The sequence below is a fragment of the Pan troglodytes genome, chromosome 17 (assembly GCF_028858775.2).
Source record: "Pan troglodytes isolate AG18354 chromosome 17, NHGRI_mPanTro3-v2.0_pri, whole genome shotgun sequence".
Taxonomy (NCBI): domain Eukaryota; kingdom Metazoa; phylum Chordata; class Mammalia; order Primates; family Hominidae; genus Pan; species Pan troglodytes.
The window spans coordinates 41869794-41897544 of record NC_072415.2 but is presented as its reverse complement, the minus strand read 5'-3'; the positions used below and the strand labels follow the sequence as shown (position 1 = coordinate 41897544).

General features: G+C 39.7%; 1 protein-coding gene and 1 non-coding gene across 7 annotated transcripts in view; both read right to left on the bottom strand.

Annotated features, from left to right (window-relative positions):
• RNF138 (ring finger protein 138) overlaps positions 1 to 27751 on the bottom strand; it is a 39801-nt gene that overhangs the window by 10735 nt on the left and 1315 nt on the right. For 4 of the 6 annotated variants that reach the window (XM_512083.9, XM_016933495.4, XM_063795574.1 and 1 more), the window contains 2 exons: positions 8922 to 9087; positions 6982 to 7097 (listed from right to left, as the gene is read on the bottom strand). The exons of the other annotated variants lie outside the window; for them this stretch is intronic. In XM_512083.9, the coding sequence (XP_512083.3) occupies positions 6982 to 7097; positions 8922 to 9087 (282 nt within the window). The remainder of the gene's footprint in view (positions 1 to 6981; positions 7098 to 8921; positions 9088 to 27751) is intronic. 6 annotated transcript variants of the gene reach the window in all.
• LOC112206305 (small nucleolar RNA U13) lies at positions 26320 to 26422 on the bottom strand. The gene has a single exon (XR_002940538.2). It is a non-coding gene; the product is annotated as a small nucleolar RNA U13 (small nucleolar RNA).

Sequence of the window (27751 nt, the reverse complement as noted above, 5' to 3'; positions counted from 1 at the left end):
AACACTGGGGGTACATACTCAATTCTTTCACTGATAGGGTAATGCAATCACAAAACTTCTGATTTAAAGCATTTAATATCAAAGTTAATGCCCTTTTCAAACACGTTCTCCCTTCTGTCTACCATTATAACTCTCAATTTTCCATTATTACTGTCATCATCATCATTCTAGTTCTTCCTAGTCATCCTTGTATCATGCCTAGTCTGTTGTATCATGCCTGCTCATTTAGCTCAGAATAGGTTCAACAATAGAAAATCAATTACTGACAGCAAATTATTATTTTTTTAAAAACTTATGATTTTATCAGATACAGAAACACCAATAAAATTCAATCTCCATAATAAAACAAAAACAAAAAATTATTTTCCCATAGTTATGTCTTGCTTTTTAATTTAATGTTCTATATCACACTTGGTTTACTGCATTCAATAGGATCTCTATCCAATGTTAAATAGTAAGCACAATGCTTTTTAAAAATACAAATGCCTAGACTCCAGGTATCAGAATATCTGGAACTCTAGCCAGATGTATATATGTTTTTAATTTCATACATGATTCTGATTTGAGTAAAACTATTAATGGGGAAACCTTAAATTCAGGGTAATACTGACATGGGGCAGATAAACTGTAAAACTAAAAGATCTACGCTAAAAAACTATAGTAAATATTATACTTATTTGTAATATTATAGGTGTATTCCCACTAAAATCAGGAACAAGAAAAGGTGCCTGCTATTTAACACAATAGAAAACCTATTCAATGCAATAAATCAAGTATTATATAGAACATTAGGTTTAAAAGAAGCAGACAAAACTATGGGAGAACATAATGATTTTCTATATAATAAATCTAAAAGAATCAACAGGTAGATTATAAGAACTGCCAGATTAGAACTATTACAACTAACAAATCATCAAAGCTGCTGAAAACAAGATTAACATAAAAATCAATTTACTCTCTAGTAATAACTAATTAGATTATCAAACAGGAAAAAAAAGGGGCTCATTTTTATAGCAACAAAAACTATAAGGTTTTACTAGAAAAAGATATAAAACATTTACTCATGTTCTAAATGAACTTTTAATCCATTTCTTTTTAAATGAGAAAGAGGCTGGGGGCAGTGGCTCACTCCTGTAATCCCAGCACTTTGGGAGGCCAAGGCAGGCGGATCACCTGAGGCCAGGAGGCCGAGAGCAGCTTGGCCAACATGGCGAAACTCTGTCTCTACCAAAAATACAAAAATTAGCCAGGCGTGGTGGCACATGCCTGTAGTCCCAGCTACTCGGGAGTCTGAGGCAGAAGAATCACTTGAACCCAGAGGCAGAGGTTGTAGTGAGCTGAGATCACGCCATTGCACTCCAGCCTGAGAGACAGAGTTAGACTCTGTCTCAAAAAAATAAAAATAATAAATAAAATAAAATAAAATGAGAAAGAGGCCAGGCACCACAGAGGCTCATGCCTGTGATCCCAACACTTTAGGAGGCCAAGGCGGGAGGACTGTTTGATCCCCAGAGTTTGAGACAGGCCTGGGAAACATAGCGAGACCCTGCCTCAATAAAATAAATAGTAAAATGAGAGAGGTCATATTTCTAGAGGAATGAACAATGGATCACCTCCTACTGCGCCCCCCCGCCCCAGAAAAAATCAGGATGCAGAGATGTGTAGAACAGAAGTGGCATTATAAATCAGTAGACAAAGAACTGACTCCTCAATGAATGTTACCAAATGGTTTATCACATGGGGAAAATTTTTCCTACCTCACATTATACATCCCAAATAAATGTGAAAAGCTCAGCTTTTAAAGTTTAAGAAGAAAATATCTTTTATAACCTTCATGTAGAAAAAAATTTCTCAGGCACGATATAAAAAGAAAATTAAAGAATATGCATATACATGTAAATACTTTTCTATGTCAAAAGACACCATACAAAACCAGCCAAAGACTAAACAAAAATATCTGCAATGCATGTAATGAAGGATTATTATTATTATTATTATTATTATTTTCTTTTTTTCGAGACGGAGTCTCGCTCTGTCGCCCAGGCTGGAGTGTTAGTGGCACGATCCCGACTCACTGCAACCTCGGCCTCCCAGGTTCAAGGAATTCTCCTGCCTCAGCCTCCTGAGTAGCTGGGATTACAGGCGCGCGCCACCACGCCCAGCTAATTTTTCTATTTTTGGGAGAGACAAGGTTTCACCATGTTGGCCAGGCTGGTCTCGAACTTCTGACCTAGTGATCCACCCACCTCAGCCTCCCAAAGTGCTGGGATTACAGGCGTGAGCCACTGCGCCCGGCATTATTATTATTTTTTGAGAAAGAGTCTTGCTCTGTCTCCCAGGCTGGAATGCAGTGGCCAGATCTCGGATCACTGCAACCTCTGCCTCCTGGGTTCAAGAAATTCTCCTGCCTCAGCCTCCTGAGTAGCTGGGACTACAGGTGTGTGCCACCATGCCTGGCTAATTTTTGTATTTTTAGTAGAGATGGGGTTTCACCATGTTGGCCAGGCTGGTCTTGAACTCCTGACTTCAGGTGATCTGCCCACCTTGGCCTCCCAAAGCTGGGACTACAGGCGTGAGCCACTGCGCCCAGCCATAACAAAGGATTACTATCCAGAATATATGAAGAATGCCTATAAACAAGAAAAAGAACATTTTAATACTATGCCAGATTTCTTCATAGCTATTTAGCCACTTAAAATATTGAACAATCTGGAGAGAAATTTATTAGGAAAAATAAAAGACTGCTGGTAATTTTTTTTTAGTTTTTGTGAAGAGCTGTATTTGAAATAAACTGTATGAGCCTACTGACAACCAGTTACTAACGTTTACAGAGTCAAGATTAGTAGGAACAGCCTGAAAACAGACCAAATGATTTCCAAGGAAGATAAAATTGAAATGTCTTCTGTATCTTAATGATTACATTCATCTTCCCTCCTCCTCCCCACTTCCTGTGGCTAAAGAAAACAAAAATATATAATCTTATGTTAGCAGCAGAATGTTGTTATAAAATAGGAATGGCCTTAGTAAAATTAGCACTGCTATCTAATTATTATGAGAAACTACCCCACACCAATGCAATAATTTTGCTAAAACATCCTCCAACATTTACTAATTTACAGTAAACAGTACTACTCTGAATGATATGAATGAAAGTGACACAGATTATTTTAGATGGCTCAACTGGAAGTTATAGCTTACAGTTAGATACGTGGAAAAAATAATGTCTGTTTTACCAATTCCTGTATATTCATAACGTGGAGTGTGTCCAGCACTTCAGAACGTATAACAAACAGTATGAATTAGTGAAATGATCTATGGATTTATTTTGCAATTTTTTTTTCTACTCAGTTGCATGCAAATGCCACTTTAAGAATTTCCATAGCCATGCTCTATTCAGCTCTCTTCTTCAGGTTCTGGTATCTATTTCCTCCTCTCTCCTGCTTTCAGTAGACCCAGAGCACACCATTATTCCTTGTGGCTTCCTATACCCTACTTATATAGTGAACCTAACATACTACTCTTTGAAAATAGTCTCTTTACTAAATTCTCCTCAAATCGCATAATTAGAGCCCACTGTTTCCTGCTCAGACCGTGAATATACCACAGATCATATTTTTCCTACCATTAAAAAAAAAAAAAATTTCTGGCTGGGCGCGGGTGGTTCATGCCTGTAATCCCAACACTTTGGGAGGCCGAGGCAGGCGGATCACCTGAGGTCAGGAGTTCGAGACCATCCTGTCCAATATGGTGAAACCCCATCTCTACAAAAAATACAAAAATTAGTTGGGCGTGGTGGTGGGCACCTGTAATCCTAGCTACTCAGGAGGCTTAGGCAGGAGAATCACTTGAACCTGGGAGGTCGATGTTGCAGTGAGCTGAGATCGCACCACTGCAATCCAGCCTGGGCGACGAGCAAAACTCTGTCTACAAATAAATAAATTAAAAATAAAAATAAACATTTCTGGCCAGGCGTGGTGGCTCACACCTGTGATCCCAGCACTTTGGAAGGCCAAGGCGGGTGGATCACCGGAGGTCAGGAGTTCGAGACCAGCATGGACAACAAATTGAGGACCCCATCTCAATGTGTTTAACACCAAAAACCACCCCCCCACCCCAAAAAACCAAAAAATTAGATGGATGTGGTGGCATGCGCCCATGGTCCTAGCTACATGGGAGGCTGAGGCAGAAGGATTGCTTGAGCCCAGGAGGTCAAGGCTACAGTGAGCCATGTTCACGCCATTGCACTCCAGGCTGGATGACAGAGCAAGACCCTGTCTAAAAACAAAACAGAACAAACAAAATAAATTTAAAAATTAAAAAAAAAAAAAAAAAAAGCTTTTCCTTCCTTTGCCAAGTTTCTTACTGACTAAAAATCCATATACAAACTCAATTCTTCCATTGCAATCAGAACTCTGCAAAGGATATAGAAATAAATAAGACTTAAAAGCTCATTCTAGGTGAGGAGACAGGCTGAAATAAATAAATAAATACAATAAAGTTTAGAGATCTAATAGCATAAAGAACAGTTCTACCAAGAAGAAATTCTAGAGCTCAGGAAGGATTTTACTGAGTAGCTAACACTTGGTCTAAGTCTTCAAGGAGAAGAAAAAAGTTAATCAGCTGGCAAAATGCAGGTTGGGATATTACTGGTAAAAGTGTGGAGGTGAGGGAGTGATAATGAGGATGATGAGGAAGAACTAACATTTTCCAAGCAAAGTACTATTCAAGTTTCTTTACCTGTATTAACTTATTTATTAACTTCAACTCAATGAGGACCTATCATCATCATCGCCTCTCATACCTTTCCTTAAACACATGAGACAACTGAGGCAGTTTCTTGACAATGTAATACAATTAGTAAGTGACATCTGAAATTTGAACCCAGCATTCCGGCTCCAAGCCTACATTTTTAACCACAGTCATACTGTTTTTCAAGAATGGCAAAGAGAGGGAACAAATAAATCAACATGGCTAAGGCATGTGATGCAACGATGGATAACCAAGAAAGAGGCTATAAAAAGAGAGGAAAGGGCCAGATCAGAAAGGGCTTTGGAATAAGGAAGTGTGTGTGTGTGTGCGTGCGTGCGTGTGTGTTTTAGACGGAGTCTGACTCTGTCGCCCAGGCTAGAGTGCAGTGATGTGCTCTCGGCTCACTGCAACCTCCGTTTCCTAGGGTCAAGTGATTCTCCTGCCTAAGCCTCCCAAGTAGCTGGGACTATAGGCACGCGCCACCACGTCCAGCTAATTTTTGTATTTTTAGTAGAGACAAGGTTTCACCATGATGGCCAGGCTGGTCTTGAACTCCTGACCTCAAGTGATCTGCCCACCTTGGCCTCCCAAAATGCTGGGATTACAGGTGTGAGCCACCGCGCCCAGCCAGAATTTTGTCTTTTATACTTCATTAATATTACTTTGGCGATAGAATGTAAAACAGATTAGAGGATAACTACCAGCTAAAAAGGCTATTATCATAGTTCGAGTGAGAGATGATGAGGGCCTGAGCTAGGGAAGTGACAAGATAAAATAAAAGTACAGATGAGGAATATTGCTATTAGGAATCAAGTGTCTATGACCAAGTGGATCTAAGAAATAAGGGGGAGGAAGGCCTGTTTCCTGATAAGAAAAGTTGGTCATTAAAAGTGTGATTGCAATCATGTATACTAAGAACTTTACTAAAAGCTGGAGATATGCTCAACAAGACAAACACCATCCCCTCACTTAAGAACAATCTATTGGGTAAAAAAGCAGATAGGAAATTACAATAAAGTAGAAGTACAACAATAAGAAAAACATAGAAATGAAGAAACCCAGAAGGACTAAAAAAAAAACTATAAGAGCAACAACTTTCAAACAAATTTCCTTGACACTAACAAGTCAAGTAAAATGAGAACCTGAAGTTTTTTCAGACTAGGCAATCAGAAAATTACTGCAGATCTTTACCAGACAATCACTAAAGATTTTTACCAGAAATTTCAACTGAGTAGGGAAGACGCTTAATGTAGTATGATCAACATGAAGTGCTTAAGGGCGGTTAAGTTACTAAAAATTAGCAATATGTAAAATGAAAGGCTACTAAAATAAAATATTAGAGACTGCTTAATATACTGTCTCCTGGGAACCTTTCTATAATAGTGGCAATATTGTCTTTCCTTACAGTTACGTATGTGCTTACTACTGAAGTTTTCAAAATTAACAATGCATTGTTTAGGGATACATGCATGGGTGATGATACATAAAGAAAATCAAAGGAATGAATAATCCAAATAAGAGAACAGTGGTTGCATCTAGGAGTGTACGGTTCAAATGGGCAGGAGCTCACATAGAGATCCTAAAGTTCTGAAAAATGTTCTTTCTTGACCTGGGTTAATAGGTAACTGGATGTTAATCATTATTTTTTTAAACCACAAGTGCATTTTGGCCATTTTTCTGTGTAAAATACATTTCATAAAAATGTTTAATGTACATGAATCTGAGATAAGATACAAATCAATCCAAATCTAGTTGTTTAAAAGAAATGAGACTCAAATAGAACTGCACTGCACCTGGTTTCATTTTTACATGACATTTTAGAATAAAAATTTCAAACTCTAAGTCTATCCCTTAGATAGCAAAGAAAAAACAGGTTGTAGTTTGCAAATACATTACTGAAAAGAATTTTCTATAGTTTTTCAAATCATTTCAGTTGCAAAATCAGTAAGAGAAAAATCTCCAACTTATTTTTTACTCAAAAAAATGAAAATTCTTAGAATGATTTTAAATAACGTAAGCTGAAGTTCATGAAGTCATCTCCCAGATGAGAGCTTACGTGTGCCAAACAGATTTTAAGGCAAATGCTGTAGTTCTGATACTTGGCAATTCACTTTAAAAACACATGTGCACATACACACACACACATCCCCCCAAATACCTTATCATATAGTTCCCAAAACAATTTCCATTTCAATTATGAAAATTCTGTATTTAGGAATAAGTATTGCTTACCTGTTCCCTACTGAATCTTGAGAGATCTGAAAGTTTGGAATGATAGAAGAAACACCATATTCATCCTGATACTTCTTACAAGATTTGTAATGATGTCTCATGCGATAGAATTTAATCTGTAAATTATTAAAATGTGACTTTTAATTTAAAATAGAAGTCATAAGATTTGAAATAGTGTAAAAAGAGGAAAAAAATAAAAGTAACTAAATACTCCATTTAAACAGGAGTTGTATTTTTTTAAAGTAAATGATTTCATCCTTAAGTAGGAGTTAAGAATAGATAATACATTTCTGTTCATTAAATGTAGAGATGGAGAAGAGTCCATCTGTCCATAAATTCACTGCAAAAAACAGCAAATAACTTCACACTTGAAAAGACACTACCAGCAGTAGACAAAAAAATTAAAAGCACTAAGAGGATGCCAGATGCTATTGGGCATGTCTTATTATTTAACTTCTGCAGCCTGGCAGAGTTAGAAACACTTTTAAAAAATTAAGTTCCTGGCTGGGTGCAGTGGCTCGCGCTTGTAATCCCAGCCTTTTGGGAGGCTGGGATGGGTGGACTGCTTGAGTTCAGGGGTTCAAGACCAGCCTGAGCAATATGGCAAAATCCCGTTTATACAAAAAATACAAAAATTAGCCAGGTGTAATCTCAGCTACCTGTGGGGCTGAGGCAGGAAGACTGCTTAGAGCCTGGGAAGTCAAAGCTGCAGTGAGCCGAGATTGTGCCACTGTACTCCAGCCTGGGTGACAAAGTGAGGCCCTGTCTCAAAAAAAATTAAGTTGCCAGGAATACTTGGAACATTTTTCAGTTTCTCACTGAGAGGAATAGCCAGAATCTCTCGAGTGTGTTTTCCAGCTTCACGTCATTGCCTTGTCAGTTAAACACTTCCTTCAAAAAGATGTAAAAGCAGATCTGACTTGTGTGAATGCATGAAATAGCAACCAGCTTTGCTCACTGAATTCATTAGCTATTAGAAAAAATGTCGGTGATAAATCTATAGACACATGGATATACTCAAAGCCTAACCACCCCTCTCTATTTTATTCCTTCTCCAAATGATAGAATAAAATCCAGATTAGAGAATTAATGCTGGTTATTTGTTAACACCTGATTTTCCTACATGTTCCTTAAAATTAACCAAATATTTTGTGATTTCTTTCTTCTTCTTTTTTTTTAGACAGCGTTTCGCTCTTGTTGCCCAGTTTGGAGTGCAATGGCGCAATCTGAGCTCACCGCAACCTCTGCCGCCCAGGTTCAAACAACTCTGCCTCAGCCTCCCAAGTAGCTGGGATTATAGGCATGCGCCACCACACCTGGCTGATTTTTTACTTTTAGTAGAGACGGGGTTTCACCATGTTGGTCAGGCTGGTCTCGAACTCCTGACCTCAGGTCATCCACCCACCTTGGCCTCCCATAAGTGCTGGGATTACAGGCATGAGCCACCATGCCCGGCCCTTGTGATTTCTTAAATACATACATAAATACATAAGTAAAGTGAGGAGCTAGAGAGTTCCTTAACTACATAAATCCATGTGCCCAAACTAGTAACATTTCTATGTGCAAAGCTGCAATAATGATGCTACCATGAGAAAAACTTAAGGGGTGAATTTGTACCAGAATGGGGTTTAAATGAGCTAAATGCCAGCTTGCTAATTTAGTTACTTTAGTAAGTAATCAAAGAAATTACTTTTAGAAAAATGCCATGCTAAGTATTATGAAATTCAGTGATTTTTTTTTCAGTCTCATTTCTCAGTAAGTTTATAATCTAGTAAGATCTATGACCACAGCTTTTTTTGGCCTTTTCTATCCAATTCCCAGTCTAAATACCTTTCATCTTTTCAAAAAAAAAAAAAAAAACACCAACCAAGAAAATTCAAATAAGAATTTCAGAGTAGAAACTTGGCTTCCAAAGAAGAGAGATGTCACATTTACTCTACCTGTTTTGCACAGCATCTGCAGCTACCAGAAAACTTCCTCATTATATTTTCAAGGTCTAAGGCCCGTTCAGGACATGCTCTCTCTCTTCTAGTCACATTTCCACGACATAGGGGACAATGTGCTCCGCTTTCCCTCATTGCAGTCAGGAAACATTTTCTACAGAAACTAAACCAAACATTGTGACACATTAATTACAAAAAAAATTACTCGCTTCATCTCTATAATTAAATACAAACAAGTGATTATAAATATGTATTCATATTAAATAAGTTAGGCTACTCATATGTACATAAATCTCAGAAGTTTAGTAACTGTATATGTATTTATCAGAGAGTAAGACTGATAACTGGACTAGATGGGAATATTTGAACAATTACACTCAAGTCTGCTTTACAACTTTTTAATATATGATGAATATTAATGCTACATATTAATAATATTACTAGAGGAAGCATGGTACAAAGGAAAAACTGGATCCCGGCTCTGCCATTTAGTAGCTGTGTAATCTTAGGCCAACAAATTAACGCACACTGGATCTCCATTTCCTCCCCTTACAAAATAAAAGGATGAATAACATAAGCTTTTGTCTCAAACTGATGTATATCCACATGTTGTTCCACAAGACATAAACAGGTCTACTACAAAAGAGCACACAAATTGGTTTGGGAAGTTCTAGGATAAAGTTAATAGGTTTTACCCAAAGTTAGGTGTTACCCAAAGTTATCTGCGTGTTAACAGATATTTGGTTATTTGGTCCGGAAATAGGGAAATTTCCCAAACAGTATGCAATGGAACATAATTTGAGAAATACTTAAGAATACTTCCGGCTTTGCCGGGCACGGTGGCTCACGCCTGTAATCCCAGCACTTTGGGACGCTGAGGCAGGCGGATCACGTGGTCAGGAGATCAAGACCATTCTGGCTACCACGGTGAAATCTCGTCTCTACTAAAAATATAAAAAATTAGCCGGGCGTGGTGACAGGCGCCTGTAGTTCCAGCTACTCGGGAGGCTGAGGCAGGAGAATGGCATGAACCCAGGAGACGGAGGTTGCAGTGAGCCGAGATTGCACCACTGCACTCCAGCCTGGGCGACAGAGCGAGACTCCGTCTCAAAAAAAAAAAAAAGATTAAACATTTATAACCAACTTTCTAATTAGAATCAAACTAAAATCTTTTTATCTTCTCTAGCCCCACCAAATACCTTATTTGATCATTTTGCTTTCAAGAGAACCAGTTAAATTACAGACATATATATCTGGGATCTAGAATACATATACATTTAATCCAATCTCCTATAAATATATATGAATATTCCTCCTCTATACTAACGAAAGTTGAGAAGAAATGGTGCAGTAACAGATCACATAACCTGAGTTTCCTAACTATGCAGCACTTTTAAACAAGTCAGTTTTCCCCTCTAATATCAGTTTCCTCACTCATGAAATAATAAAAGTATCTACAACTGATTCGGCTGTTCAGAGGATTAAAATAGATAACAAGTATAAAATGCTTAACACACTATTTGTCATGGTCAGGAAAGTGCTCAATAAATAGTAGCTAATATCATTAAAGCAGCACTAGAAGTCATTACCAATTAACACCATAAACTAAAACATTAGGCAGGGCGTAGTGGCTCATGCCTATAATCCCAGTGCTTTGGGAGGTCAAGGCAGGAGGACAGCTTGAGGCAAGGAGTTGAAGACCAGCCTGGGCAACAGAGCAAGACCCTGTCTCTACAAAAATTAAAAATAAAAAAAATTAGCTGGGTATAGTAGCATGCACGTCCAGTCCCAGCTACTCAGGAGGCTGAGGCGAAGGATCACTTGAGCCCAGGAGGTTGAAGCTGTAGTGAGCTATGAAGGTGCCACTGCATTCCAGCCTGGGTAACAGAGCAATACTGTCTCTCAAAAAACAATAACAATTAAAAATATTTACCATAGCCAGAAACCAAAATAACGCAAAGTAAACAAGATGCCAGTTTTCACTTGCCAAACTAAAAACTAGTTTTATTTGTTTTATTTTTTTGAGACAGAGCCTCACTCTGTCGCCCAGGCTGGAGTACACTGGTGCGATCTTGGCTCACTGCAACCTCTGCCTCCAGGGCTCAAGTAATTTTCCTGCCTCAGCCTACCCAGTAGGTGGGACTACAGGCATGCACCACTGCGACGGCTAATTTTTGTACTTTTTGTAGAGATGGGATTTTGCCAGTTGCTCAGGCTAGTCTTGAACTCCTGAGTTCAAGTGATCCAGCCATCTCAGCCTCCCAAAGTGTTGGGATTACAGGCGTGAGCCATGGTGCCCAGCAAAACTAGTTTTAAAAATAGTAAAAGTAACCAAATCTGGGCACAGCAGCATGTACCTGTAGTCTTAGCCACTTGGGAGGCTGAGGTGGGAGGGTCTCTTGAGCCAATGAGTTCAAGGCCTGCCTGGGTAACACAGCATGACCCTGTCTCTAAAAAAATAGTAATAATAAAACAATGGCCAGGCACAGTGGCTCACACCTGTAATCCTGCACTTTGAGAGGCTGAGCGGGGCAAATGGCTTAAGCTCACAAGACCAGCCTGGGCGACATGGTGAAACCCCATCTCTACTAGCCTGGCATGGTGGTACATGCCTGTAGTCCCAGCTACTCAGGAGGCTGAGGTGAGAGGATCACTTGAGCCTGTGAGGCAGAGGTTGCAGTGAGCTGAGATCGTGCCACTGCACTTCAGCCTGAGCAACAGAGTGAGACCTTGTTTAAAAAAAAAAAAAGAAAGAAAAAGACAAAAATGAAAACGGTGGGAAATACCAAGTGTTAGGGAGAATATGAACCAACCTAAACTCACATTGGAGGCTATGGGAGTATAAACTTTTACAACCATTTGGAAAACTGGGTGGCAATATCCATTAGAGCCCATAAATTCCACTCTGAAGTATATACCCATCAAACCTATATACATAAAACCATGGGCAGTGGCTTATGCCTATAATCCCAGCACTTTGGGAGGCCAAGGCGGGAGGATTACTTGAGGCCAGCCTGGACAACATAGTGAGACTTTGCTCCTGTAAAAAAATTAAAAATAAAAATAAAAAATTAGCTGGGCACTGTGGTGCATGCCTGTAGTCCTAGCTACTTGAGAGACTAAGGCAGGAGGATTGCTTGAGCCCAGGGGGTCAAGGCTGCAGTGAGCTATGATCACTCCATTACCCTCCTACCTGAGCAAGAGACCCTGCATCCATTTAAAAACCAAACAAAACAAAAATTACATATATAATCAGAAAAAATTTGCTAGAAAGTTCATAGCCACACTATTTATAATAGCCCCAAACTGAGAACTATACATATGTCCGCCAACAGAAGAATGCATAACTAATTATGGTATATTCGCAAAATGAAAATTACAATATGATGTATTGAGAATGAAAATGTTACAGCTATAAGCAACAATATGAACATAATGATATAATGTTGAGCTAAACAAGCCAGATATAAAAGAGTACAAACTGCATGATTCTATTTTTTAGAATGTACAAAAAGCAGTTAAACTATGTTAAAGGTCAGGATAATGGTATCCTGAAGGAGGTGGGATATGTTCCCTTAGAGAAGGGAACATTAGGGGAGTTTCTGGGATGCTAATAATCTGTTGCTTGACATAGGTGCTGAATGGTTGCTTGATATGGGTGTACTCAATTTGGGAAAATTCACTGAGCTGGATATCTGTGATAGGGACACGTTTCTGTATGCATTTTATAGTTAAATAAAAAATATTTGGCCAGGCATGGTGGCTCACGCCTGTAATCCCAGCACCTTGAGGAGCCGAGGCGGGTGGATCACCTGAAGTCAGGAGATCAAGACCAGCCTGGCCAACATGGCAAAACTCCATCTATACTAAAAATACAAAAATCAGCCAGGTGTGGTGGCAGGTGCCTGTAATCCCAGCTACTCAGGAGGCTAAGGCAGGAGAATCACTCGTACCTGGGAGGCGGAGCTTGCAGTGAGCCGAGATCGCGCCCCAATCTGGGCGACAGAGCAAGAATCCGTCTCCAAAAAAAAAGTACCCTTTAAACAAGGGTAGTTATATTAAAACTGTTATAAAAATAATTAAATAAGGCCGGCGCAGTGGCTCACACCTGTAATCCCAGCATTTTGGGAGGCCAAGGAGGGCGGACTGCCTGAGCTCAGGAGTTCGAGACCAGCCTGGGCAACACAGTGGAACGCCGTCTCTACTAAAATACAAAAAAAAAATTAGCCGGGCGTGGCAGCGTGCACCTGTAGTCCCAGCTACTCGGGAGGCTGAGGCAGGAGAACTGCTTAAACCCGGGAGGCAGAGGTTGCAGGGAGCCGAGATCGCGCCACTGCACTCCAGCCTGGGTGACAGAGCGAGACTCCGTCCCCCCCCAAAAAAAAAAAAAGAAAAAAAGGAAAGTGAATTTAACCAGAGACAGTTAACACACAAGAGCCCTAATCCAGTGGCCCAATAGCCATAGGAGACAGAAAGAGAAAATTATTTTCAAAGAAACAAAAGGAGAAAGTGAGAGTGTGAGGGGAATTTCCAGAGCTAAAAAATATGTCAGCAGAATAGAGACAAGTGAAGGACCTGTACAATAAATTTAACAGTCACAACCAGAGAGATTACTGGAAAAACTTCAAATAATAATTTTCAGCCGGGCGCGGTGGCTCACGCCTGTAATCCCAGCACTTTGGGAGGCCCAGGCAGGCGGATCACGAGGTCAGGAAATCAAGATCATCCTGGCTCTAACACAGTGAAACCCTGTCTCTACTAAAAATACAAAAAATTAGCTAGGCATGGTGGCGGGCGCCTGTAGTCCCAGCTACTCAAGAGGCTGAGGCAGGAGGATGGCGTGAACCCGGGAGGCGGAGCTTGCCATGAACCGAGATCGCACAACTGCACTCAAGCCTGGGTGACAGAGCGAGACTCCATCTCAATAAACAAACAAATAAATAAATAAATAAATAAAATAAAATAAAAAATAATTTTTCAACTTCTAGTATCTTCCAGAGAGGAAGTAAAAATAGATCACCTACTAAGGAAAGAGAATCAGATTAGCATCAAACTCATGAGCAATAACAAATGACAAATATAATGATGTGTTCAAAGTTCTGAGGAGAAATGATTTATAACCTAGAACTGCATCTTCTGGATATTAAATCATTTTGTATCACTTAAGGCATTTCTGATATAATGTAACATATGAAACACTGAAAACCTTGGCATTCTGCATACCCGCACACTAAAACTTATAGGGCTTATGGAAAAAAATGGTTGGAATAGACCACTCGTGCAACCTTGTCGCCAGACTACTACTAACAAAACCCAAACAATCCAAATAAAAATACGAACGATTCTGAAAAGGTATGTAAAGTTCCTAATAAACACTTCACCCTAAAATTTTCTTAAAAGAAGAGAGGGATAAGTGGTTGAAGCTGTTAAATTATGGAAATAAATTTAAAATGCACAAGGGAAAGGAGAAACATGCAATAGGTATTCCAAGAGAGAACTCATAGCCAAACTGAACTAAGAAGAATGAATGTTGGGCACCTTGTGTCATAGTGCTTAATTCTATGGTTTGTTATATTCAGCTATGTTTTAATGTGCTTTGCTTCAGCTACCATTTGTTGATGGACCAAAACAATTTTCAGGGGGAAAAAAGTCACATAGAAAGCTATCTGTTCTGATATAATCTGTTGCAGCAAGTAGAACAGACTACATTCAGTCCATCATTTGTCTTTAACCTTGCTGCTTGTGGTCTTCCGATATGGAAATTTTTTAACTTTTAGACATGGCCTTTTCCTAAAATTATGGTTTATGCTTTTGCAGTCTTAAGAATTCCCCACTTCAGGATCAGAGATATTCCCCCACATTTCCTTCTAAAGTTTAAGCTTTGCTCATTAAAGTTTTCAATCCATCTGGAAATATTATCATGTATAGCACACAGCAGAGATTCTACATATAAAGCTATTGCCTAAATACTATCTTACTGATCAAAGCCACCTTTTCCTCATTCATTTGCAATGTCACGTCTATCAAAGATAAAAAGTTCCAAAACATGGGTGGAACTATTTCTGGACTCTGTAGTATATTCTAGTCATTTATCTACTGCTGAATGAACACCATACGATTTGGCCAGTGCGGTGGCTCATGCCTGTAATCCCAGCACTTTGGGAGGCCGAGGTGGGTGGATCAATTGAGGTCAGGAGTTCAAGACCAGCCTGGCCAACATGGTGAAACCTGTCTCTACTAAAAATACAAAAATTAGCCATGTATGGTGGCAGGTGCATGTAATCCCAGCTACTCAGGAGGCTGAGGCAGGAGAATCACTTAAACTCAGGAGGCGGAAGTTGCAGTGAGCCAAGATGGTGCCACTGCACTCCAGCCTGGGGGACAGAGGGAGACTCCGTCTCAAAAAAAGAAAAAAGCATATGATTTTTTAATTTTCATTTTGTATTTTTATATTTTTAATTTAATAATATTTTCACAGGAAAATCAAAGAAGCCAACCATACCATTTTAATTACTATTGTTTCATAATATCTCATTATATCTGATAGGGTTGTGCTATCTGTATGTTCCTCTTTTTCAAATATTTTCTTAGTTATTCATAATCATTAGCTCTTTATTAGAATTTTTAAATCCATTTTTCAAGTTCTACCAAAAAATCATGTTGGGACTTCACCAGAACTGTATGTTTAGAACTGTGTGGAGAAAATTGATACCTTAAATTTATTAAATCTTTCTAACCATAAATGTCATGTTCTCTTACACTTTTCAATAAAGTTTTGTAATTTTCTTTAAGAAGCTGTGTATATTTTTATTGTTTAGTCCAAATAACATTATAATTTTGTTGCTATTGTAAGTGACGTTTTTCTTCTATTAATTTTTTTATCTGATTACTGCTGGTATAAAGATATGTTGTTGATTTTTGTCTGTTCTTGCATCAAACCTCCCTGTACTCTTATTGTTTCTCTTGTTTTTAATCGACAAATTATGACAATTTTATCTCTTCCTTTTCCATCTCTGTGTATCTGATTTCTTCTTCTCTCACTGAATTGTCTAAAACCTGAAATACAATGTTAAATGTCAGGGGTGATGCAGACTTCTTTGACTAGTTCCTAACTAGAAAAGCACCTAAAGCTTACAACTAGGTATATTTGCTATAGATTTTAGGGAAGCCACCCTTAATGAGGATTTTTTCTTTAAAGTTTTAGGCCAGGTCTGGTGGCTCATGCATGTAATCTCAGCCCTTTGGGACGCCGAAGTGGGGGGATCACTTGACCTCAGGAGTTCGAGACCAACCTGGCCAACATGGTGAAACCCTGTCTCTACTAAAATACAAAAATTCGCCAGGCGTGGTGGCATATACCTGTAATCCCAACTATTTGGGAGGCTAAGTCACTAGAATTGCTTGAACCCAGAAGGCAGAGGTTGCAGTGAGCCAAGATCAGGCCACTGCACTCTGGCATGGGCGACAGAACTAGACTCTGCCTCCAAAAAAAAAAAAAAAAAAGTTTTTTAGCCTATTCCTAATTTGCTATGAAGTTTTCTTTTTTTTTTCTGAGACGGAGTCTTGCTCTGTCGCCCAGGCTGGAGTGCAGTGGCGCGATCTCAGCTCACTGCAAGCTCTGCCTCCAGGGTTCACACCATTCTCCTGCCTCAGCCTCCTGAGTAGCTGGGACTACAGGTGCCCGCCACCGCGCCCGGCTAATTTTGTTTTGTATTTTTAGTAGAGATGGGGTTTCACCATGTTAGCCAGGATGATCTCGATCTCCTGACCTCGTGATCCACCCACCTCGGCCTCCCAAAGTGCTGGGATTACAGGCGTGAGCCACCACACCCGGCCCATGAAGTTTTCATAAGCTCAACATGTACTCTTGTCTAAAAAAAATTTTTTAATGATAAAAAGGGATAATAAAAATATTTTGTGGAAAATTGCTGTTTATTGATTGTGTTCTTTGAAGGACAAATCTTTTTTTTTTCTTGGTGCCTTGAATATCAGGTACACAAAAATGTTTAATCAAATGCTGAATGAGACCAGACACAGTGGCTCGCACCTATAATCTCAACACTCTGGGAGGCTGAGGCAGGAGGATTATTTGAGCCTAGGAGTTCAAGACCAGCCTGGGCAACATAGTGAGATTTCCCCACCTCTACAAAAATTTTTAAAAATTAGTGAGGTATGGTGGTATGCACCTGTAGTCTCAGCTACTTGCAAGGATGAGGCAGTAGGATTCCTTAACTCCAGGAGTTCAAAGCTACAGTGAACAATGATCACCCCACCCCACTGTACTCCAGCCTGGGCAACAGAGTTAAATTAAAACTAGTCTCTAACCAAAAAATGAAAAATAAACACATGCTGAATGAATTTTTACTAAAAAAGGAGAAACAAAGCCAACAATTTCTATTCAGCATTTACTTTCAAAAATATTGGCACACAACTAATAAATGCAATGGTCTGGATTCAAAAATATACATATACACACATGTATATATATATAGGCTATAAAGACAAAGCAAATATTTAAAGGCATAAAAATATAGAAAAGCAAAAAATCAATTTAGATCACAAAACTATTTTGTTAGAAAATCCCAAATTGGCCAGGCATGGTGGCTCACACCTGTAATCCCTACACTTTGTGAGGCCAAGGCAGGTGGATCACCTAAGGTCAGGAGTTCAAGACCAGCCTGGCCAACATGGTGAAACCCCGTTTCTACTGAAAATAAAAATTAGCTGGGCGTGGTGTTGCGCACCTGTAATCCCAGCTACTCGGGAGGCTGAGGCAGGAGAATCACTTGAACCTGGGAGATGGAGGTTTCAGTGAGCCGAGATAGTGCCACTGTACTCCAGCCTGGGCAACGGAAGGAGACTATTTCTCAAAAAAAAAAGAAAATCCCAAATTAACCTCCAAAATTACATGTGATACACCAGGTGACAAACTGTACAATACAAACTCTTCAAATATTAATTGCATTACTACAGACTAGTGACATTATTAAAAACATTCATATAAGAAACTAAAAAAAAGGGCCGGGCACGGTGGCTCACGCCTGTAATCCCAGTACTTTGGGAGGCTGAGGCAGGCAGATCACGAGGTCAGGAGATTGAGATCATCCCAGCTAACATGGTGAAACCCCATCTCTACTAAAAATACAAAAAATTAGCCGGGCGTGGCGGCGGGCGCCTGTAGTCCCAGCTACTCAGGAGGCTGAGGCAGGAGAATGGTGTGAACCTGGGAGGTGGAGCTTGCAGTGAGCCGACATCGCGCCACTGCACTCCAGCCTGGGTGACAGAACAAGACTCCGTCTCAAAAAAAAAAAAAGAAACTAAAAAAAGGTCAGGTGTGGTGGCTCACACCTGTAATACCAGCACTTTTGGAAGCCCTGGCCAGAGCATCACTTGAGTCCAGGAGTTTGAGGCCATTCTGGGTAACACAGCGAGACCTCCTCTCTACTGAAGAAAAAAAAAAAAAAAAATCAGCCAGGCATGGTGGTGCACGCCTGTAGTCCCAGCTACTTGGGAGGCTGAGGTGGGAGGATCGCTTAAGCCTAGGAGGTTGAGGCTGCAGTAAGCCGTGATTATGCCCCTGCACTCCAGCCTGGGCAACAGAGTTAGACCCTGTCTCAAACAAGCAAAAATGTAATATGGAAAAATGCATGCAGCCTTGCTAGCAACTAAAGAAATACATTTTAATGTGACTTCTAGACACCATTATGAACTGTATTAAAATAGCATAAAAATGCTTAAAAAAACAAAATTGGCAAAGATGATGGATTACAAATATACTTTTATAGTACTAATAGCATTTTGTAAATTAGCTCAATTTTTGGGAAAGCAACATGACATTTATGAAAATAGCAGTTACCACTTATTGAGTACATAATATGTGCTAGGTGCTAGGCTGGATCCCAGAAACTATCCATTCATGATCTTGAATTCTTAAAAAAAAATAAATTTTTCTTAATAAGTTCCTTCATTTTACAGATGAGGAAACTAAGGCTTAAAAAAATAAAATGTTAATAAACCTATAAGAGTGAGGCAGGCAAATCACTTGAGGTCAGGAGTTCAAGACCAATCTGGCCAACATGGTGAAACCCTGACTCTAATTTAAAAATATATATATATACACAAAAATTAGCCAGGAGTGGTGGTGCACGCCTGTAATCGCAGCTACTCAGAAGACTGAGGTAGAAGAATGGCTTGAACCTAGGAGGCGTAGGTTACAGTGAGCCAAGATTGCGTGTGCCACTGCACTCCAGCCTGGACAACAGAACCAGACTCTGTCTTTAAAAAAAAAAAAAAGAAAAAGAAACCTATAAGAGGTTGAAGCCCAGAAGATGCTTCTGTCATTCAAATACAAAGCCCTGCATGTTCCCTCCTACCTCGGGACCTTTGTCCAGAATGTTTCTTCTCCCCAGAATGTTCTATGCACAAGCACAGCCCTCCACAAATTAATACCTATATCTCTCTTAGATATCAGCAACAATATCACTTCCTAAAGAAAGGGTCATCGATACTCACCCACTAGATCTGGTCCCTCTCTTATACTCTCTCGAAACCTATACATTTGTAATTACACCATTTTTCTGAGTGTTTATTTTAATTTAAATATATCTCAGGCCAGGCACAGTGGCTCAGGCATGTGATCCCAGCACTCTGGGAGGCCAAGGCGAGCAGATCGCTTGAGCTCAGGCATTCGAGACCAGCCCGGCCAACATGGTGAAACCCAGTCTATACAAAAAATACAGGCCGGGCGCGGGGGCTCATGCCTGTAATCCCAACACTTTGGGAGGCCGAGGTGGGTGGATCACCTGAGGTCGGGAGTTCGAGACCAGCCTGACCAACATGGTGAAACCCCCGTCTCTATTAAAAATACAAAATTAGCCGGGACTGGTGGCGCATGCCTTTAATCCCAGCTACTTGGGAGGCTGAGGCAGGAAAATCGCTTAAACCCGGGAGACGGAGGTTGCAGTGAGCCGAGATCGCGCCATTGCACTCCAGCCTGGCCAACAAGAGCGAAACTCCGTCTCAAAAAAAAAAAAAAAAAAAAAAGTTAGTTGGGTGTGGTGGTGGCACATGCCTGTAGTCCCAGCTACTGGGGAGGCTAAAGGGGGATTACTTGAGCCCAGGGAGGTCAAGGCTGCAGTGAGCCATGATCATGCCACTGCACTCTAGCCTGGGCAACAGAGCAACAGAGAAAGACCCTGTCTCAAATATATATACAAAATAATAAAATAAAATAGAGGTATTCAGGTCTTTTATGTCCAATTTTACTGTTCCTTCCCCTGTACAACCAAAGATTATAAATATATATATATAAATATATATATATAAATATATATATATAAATATATATATAAATATATATATAAATATATATATATAAATATATATATATAAATATATATATAAATATATATATAAATATATATATATAAATATATATATATAAATATATATATAAATATATATATAAATATATATATACATATATATATAAATATATATATACATATATATATAAATATATATATACATATATATATACAAATATATATACATATATATATACAAATATATATACATATATATATACAAATATATATATACAAATATATATATACAAATATATATACAAATATATATATACAAATATATATATAAATATATATACAAATATATATATACAAATATATATAAATATATATAAATATATATATATAAATATATATATATAAATATATATATAAATATATATATAAATATATATATAAATATATATATATAAATATATATATATAAATATATATATATATATATATCTCAATCACTAACACCCAGCTCCAAGAGGGCAGGGATCCTATCTATTTGCTCTTTACAATATCCCTGGCACCTAACAGTGCTAAGCACCTATTAGGCAGTCCTAATATTTGCTAAAGCAATGAATGCCAATTTACCTTAATTTAAAAAGTATTAAATCCCTTAACCAAAAGATATAATTGACAGTTCTCAAATCAAAACCTTGAGCACTTTCCATGAACAAGACACTTCACTAGAGCTGCAACTATTCTTGTGTGATGTATCAGAAATATTTGTTTGTATCTACCCTTTGACCCAGCAATTCCATTTGTCAGAATTTAGCTGGCAGGAAAAACTCTCATATGTGAAACGATATATTAGTAGGCTTAAGTAAGTAACAGGAGATCTTGGATGCTTTCTTTATAAAGCTTGCAGCCTAACCAGTGAAACTGACATTGGTCAAATTATCTGATTCCAAAAATGTTATGATTACAAACTGTGATAACAGGTACAAAGAATGGCCGGGTGCAGTGGCTCACAGCCACTGTAATCCCAGCACTTTGGGAGGCCGAGGCGGGGCAGATCATTTGGGGTCAGGAGTTGGAGACCAGCCTGACCAACATGGTGCAACACCATCTCTACTAAAAATACAAAAAAATTAGCCGGGTATAGTGGTGCATGCCTGTAGTTCCAGCTACACGGGAGATTGGGGCAGGAGAATCTCTTGAACCCAATGGGTGGAGGTTGCAGTGAGCCAAGACTGCACCACTGCACTCCAGTCTGGGCAACAGAGCGAGATTTTGTCTAAAAATAAAATAAAATAGAGATATTCAGGTCTTTTATCTCCAATTTTACTGTTCCTTCCTCTGTACAACCAAGCATGTTTCTTCAGACATAAAACGAATTATTCTCATCTCACTTTGGGCTGGAATGGATCAAAGTGCTAGACAGAACTTATTTCAAAACAAAGCAGAAGTAGGAAGGAAAAAGGTACAAATCAAGAATTACTAAAACTAATTTTCATGTTCCTGAAAAGGCCCGTATCTTCAGAACAGGGCATTACCCTATAACCAAAAAAGGTCTCTTTACATTTCTCTCAACTTTAAACTAGCAGATGCTAGACGAATTTCCGTTACGCATTCTCCCAACAAAAGGCTAATCAACAACACTGGGAGAGGAAAAACAATATTCCCACTCATCATGCTCCCAATTTCAGTATAAATTAAATAATTTAAAATCTGGCACTTAGTCTATTTTCCGAGTCAATAATCGAGATCATTCCCCAAAAAAACTTCAAAAAAAAAAAAAATCAAAGGTTGTAAACTAGTCCTCAAGATTTAAAATTAATCTTTTTTTTTTTTTTTGAAACGGAGTCTCACTCTGTCGCCCGGGCTGGAGTGCAGTGGCACCATCTCAGCTCACTGCAAGCTCCACCTCCCGGGTTCATGCCATTCTCCTGCCTCAGCCTCCCAAACAGCTGGGATTACAGGCGCCTGCCGCCACACCCGGCTAATTTTTTTTATTTTTAGTAGAGACGGGGTTTCACTGTGTTAGCCAGGATGGTCTCGATCTCCTGACCTTGTGATCCGTCTGCCTCGGCCTCCCAAAGTGCTGGGATGACAGGCGTGAGCCACCGCGCCCGGCCTCAACCTTTTATTATATAATTAAATAGCACAGATTTTAGGAAAGAAGAAAATTATTTTAAAGTATATACTTACAGCATAACTACTCAAGTAACAAGATACCAATAAAGGTGTTAAAATTACAAAGCCAGGTGCTGTGGCACTCACCAGTAGTCCCCGCTACTCAGGAGGCTCAGGTGGGAGGACTGCTTGAGACCAGGAGTTTGAGACCAGCCTGAGCAACACAGCAAGACCCCATCTCTAAAAAAATTTAAACTATAAGAAATATACTGTGGGCACAGTGGCTCACACCTGTAATCCTAGCACTTTGGGAGGCCGAGGCAAGAGGATCACTTGAGGTCAGGAGTTCAAAACCAGCCTGGAGTTCAAAACCAGCCTGGCCAACATGGCAAAACCCTGTCTCTACTAAAAATACAAAAAATTAGCAGGGCGTGATGGTGCACGCCTGTAATCCCAACTACTTGGGAGGCTGAGGGAGTAGAATCGCTTGAACCAGGGAGGTGGAGGTTGCAGTGAGCCAAGACCGCACCACTGCAATCCAGCCTGGGCAACACAGTGAGACTGTCTCAAAACAAACAAACAAACAAACAAAAAAATATATATACACACACACACATATACACACATATATACATACACATATACACATATATACACATATACATACACATATATACATAGCCCGAGCAACAGAGTGAGACCCTGTTTCTAAATTAATTAATTAGGCCGAGGATAGTGGCTCATGCCTATAATCCCAGCACTTTAGGAGGCCAAGGCGGGCAGATCACTTGAGCACAGGGGTTCGAGACCAGCCTGGCCAATATGGTGAAACCTCATCTCTACTAAAAATACAAAAAAACAAAAAACAAAAATTAGCCGGGCATGGTGGTGTATGCCTGTAGTCCAGCTACTTGTTGTGCCTGTAGTCCCAGCTACTCAGGAGGACGAGGCAGGAGAATCGCTTAAATCCAGGAGGTGGAGGTTACAGTGAGCCAAGATCCCACCACTGCACTCCAGCCTGGGCAAGAGAGAGAGACTCGGTCTCAAAAATAAATAATTAATTTAAAATTGTTTTAAAATTAAGGATTAAAAAAAGTAAATATGAACTAAAAACTCAGGAACTGGATGTTCAAGCTGGTCAAATAGGAAATTACACAAATTTGTGCTTAACAAGAAGTAGAAGTTCATTTTAAAAGATGCCTCCTTACAGAGAGGCCTAAAAGCAAAAACAGATTAGATTTCCATTTTTAAGAGTTTAGCAAAGAATCAAACTTGTTATATGTAATTTTTATTGCAATAGTAGCTTACTTCTGCCATGTACAAGAATTATTTCCTTGACTGTTCAAAACAAGGAAGAACAGAGGTTTCCAAGAGCCTTTGAAGATTACAGAATAAAACACCAAAAGAGATAAACACCTTACTCCTACGCCAGTCTGTACTTTCTTCTGAAGCCTTGCTTTGACTACCTGCTCAACTTTCATATTAATTTGTCTTAACATGTTTTTCAAAATATTACATCTGCCAGGTGTGGAGGCTCTTGCCTGTAATCCCAGCACTTTGGGAGGCTGAGGCAGGAGGACGGTTTGCACCCAGGAGATAGAGACCAGGTTGGGCAACAAAGCAAGACCCATCTCTACAAAAATTTTTTTTTTAATAGCCAGGCATGGTGGTGAGTGCCTGTAGTCCCAGCTAGCTACTTGGGAGGTTGAGGTGGGAAGATATTCTTGAGCCTGGGAGGTCGAGGCTGCAGTAAGCTATGATCATGCCACTGCACTCCTCGCAACAGAGCGAGACCCTATTTCAAAAAAAACAAAAACAAAAACAAAATTACATCTGACCACTCTAAGGCCTCTGAAAATGCTGACTGCTTAACAATCATTTGCAGATGATCTGAATCCTCAGTTTCCACTCTCACTTTATTCCTGGTTTTCTTCCTATCCTTCTGTTCGTTCCTTGTCTGGCTGCAATTTTCTCCACTCGATATTTAAGTAAGTATTCTCCAACACTTTGCTCTATCTAGGTGCTCTTCAATCTTTCCATTTATATACCTCACTGGGTGACCACGTCGACACCCACAGCTTTAGCTCCATGTATTCCAGATCTACATATGGTATACACACTTAACTACTGAACACAGTCATCAAATCTTACACACTGTCCTTAAAATGTCAGGAGTCTCTCTGCTCCATTCCTACTATCATTTCCTTAGTTCAGGTTCTAATCATTTCTCTCCCTGACACATCAATGAATGACCTCTTCACTAGTCTCACCACTACCAAGCTGAAAACCCTGCTATGAAGGTAAACTTTCTAAAAATGAAATGTGACCACGCTGCTCCCCTGCCAAAAATTATTTACTAGGTCTAGTATTATTCATTAGGTTATCTAATTATTTAATAGGTTTTCAGGAAAACGCTCAAATTAGCTTACACAGTAAGTTCCTGCCAATAACGCTAAGCTCCATCTCCACTACGCTGTCTTTGGTTCCAGCCAAACCTCAAAGTCCAGCTCACATTCATCCTCTGTACCCTCCTTGACTCTGGCATTCCCCACAAACACTGAATACAAACGCTGACCTAAGGCATTACTTCATCTAGGAAATTATCCCTATCCTTTAGGCTAATTTAGATACCTGCTCTAGATGCTCACATAAAATCTCTTCTATATCAATCACACTCATTTATAGGTCTCTCCAGCGGACTATTAAGTCTCCAGAGAAACAGTACTTAGTAGTCCGTGCACCAGACAAAGAGCATTCAACAACTGCAGTTTCAGGGAATGAATGGGGATTAAATGGGAGTTTATATTTTAGTAATGTTATTCTAATGATAATGAACTTGCTCCTTTTACTAGGATAGTCAGTAGTCAAATCCTTACCTGTCATTGAAATGGCAATTAAAATTTTTCATTTTCTAACTGATCCACAGTAACCCAAAGCCCTTATCACTTCAACTCTCTATTCGTGAATCAAAAATTGATTTTGCAGCCAAATATAAGTTTCTTTAAAGGCATAGGTCTGTCCTTTGTGAAGAAGGTAGAGCAAATGACATAGATAACTATGTTAATTAAAAAACAGGTCAGGTGCCATGTCTCACGCCTGTCATCCCAGCACTTTTGGAGGCCAAGACAGGAGGATGACTTCAGCCCAGGAGTTCAAAATCTGACTGGGCAACGTAGTGAGGCCCTGTCTCTATAAAAAAGAAAACAAAATTAGTCAGGCATGGAGGCATGCTCCTGTAGTCCCACCAACTTGAGAGGCTGAGGCGGGAGGGTTGCTCGAACGGGGGAGGTCAAGGCTGCAATGAAACATGATCACACCACCGCACTCCACCCTGGACAACAGAATAAGACCATGTCTCAAAAAAAAAATGATAATTTATAAAATTTGTCTCCAATTCCCCCACTAAACTCCTTCCAACTGATTAAAATCCTGTTCCTCCATTACCACCTCTTCCAAATTAAACTTTTTTTCTCCCTCTGCCTATTCTTTTAATTCATTGTTCAGGCAGAACTGTCTATGTACAATCAGTTGATTTGAGAAAGGTCCTGAATTAAAAACAGTCATCTCCAACATTTTCCACAGTCTTGAGGTCAAATCAAATTATAAACCTTGATTTAAAATGTCCCACAAGGGAAGCGGACTAGAGCAATCTACACGGAATTTTGGGGAGTGCTAAAAACTACAATGAGGCCCATTAGGTCAATGACCCAAAGGATAATTAGAATGATTCTATCCAAAAAAGACCTGCTTTATATATATATATATATATATATATATATATATAGTTAGCAGCTATTACAGCTTCCTCTCACCTTGCTCTCCTCCCTCCCTTTTATCTACCCAATGCCAACACAGCACTTAAATTTTTTTAAAATATTGGAAAGGGACCAAGTTATGCTAGATTAAAGGTGGAAGATCTATATTGTGCCCTAGACACCTCCAAACGTTTTTTTTTTTTTTCATGTCAGATGGGTAATGTGCTGACCCTGTAACAAGGTTTGAGGATGGCATATCTCACACATGCCTGTGAACACTCAATCATCACACTATGAACCGCAAAAGGATCCCTCAAAACATTTCCCTAAGAATCTGCATTTGTTGCACAAAATAACAAGATGTCATTCATCTCCCTTAAAGAGCAAAAGCGTAACTGGCATAATTTCTATCATGAAAATCCACACACTCTTGGCTCACACAACCAGCACAAAATAGAAATAAAGTAGACAGTGCAGTTAAGATTGGGGAAAAAATGAGAAGAGTTGGTATCAAGAAAACAACCACAGTAAGGGCATTTGCAATTAAGAACCAAAAATTCAATCTATCCTTTACAAAATTATAGAACCTCACCTCAAAAAAAAAAAGAAAAAAAAGTCGAAGGAGAATGAAATACATTTAGAAGGTTGGTCAATTCTTTTCAGTTATTTGCAAACACACGTAACTTTCAAGCCTGAGTGTGTTTTTTAAAAATAAAGATTTCCGGGCGGGGCGCGGTGGCTCACGCCTTTAATCCCAGCACTTTGGGAGGCCGAGGCGGGAGGATCACGAGGTCAGGAGATCGAGACCATCCTTGCTAACACGGTGAAACCCCGTCTCTACTAAAAAAAAAAAACAATAAATAAATAAATAAAGATTTCCAGGCCCCACCTGCCCGAACATTCTTTTGTTAAGTTTGAAATGGAGCCTGGGAATTGGTATGTTTACTTAAAAAGTTCCCCGGGGACTCTGATCATCAGTCAGGTCTGTCAGAAGGGCTATACACCTTCTCAACAAGGGCTCTTTCCAACCCTTACTCACACCCTAGCCGTCCATGAAATTTTATCAAAGTTCTTGTAAATATGCCTGCCAATCAAACGCATGCGTTATCTCACCCAACCCCTTTGTGTTCTCCCCCACCCTGGGTAGCATCTCAATTTCGGCTCATTCCTCATAACAGAAGTCTTCCTTTCTCCTCTCCACCCTTGTATTAATCAAGTAATAAGCAGAAAGGTAAAACAAAGGGGAACGCTCATTTCAATGCCCGAAAATCCTGTCAGTTTTAAGAGACCAGAGAAGAAAACTCATTCTAGATCCCTCTAACACATAGTGGACTGGAAACGAAACAAAACGCTCTCGAGGGTGTTCTGTGAAGCAGGGTTGAGGGGAAGTTACAGAAGAGCTCTTGGACCGAGGGGACGGACCAAGGTTCTGAAAGAGGAAACTTGAAAGCAGGGCAGGTCGCGGGGCGAGCGGGCCCGCGCGAGCACCGCCGGCCGCTTTTGACACTCGACACCCCAGCCTTCACCCGGGTTGCTAAGAAACAAAAAGGCTCCAAGATCCCTGCAATTCCTCCCGGGCCTGGCGGAGACGACAGGGGCCTCCGGGGCCTGAAGACGCCGCAGGGAACGGCCTGGCCAC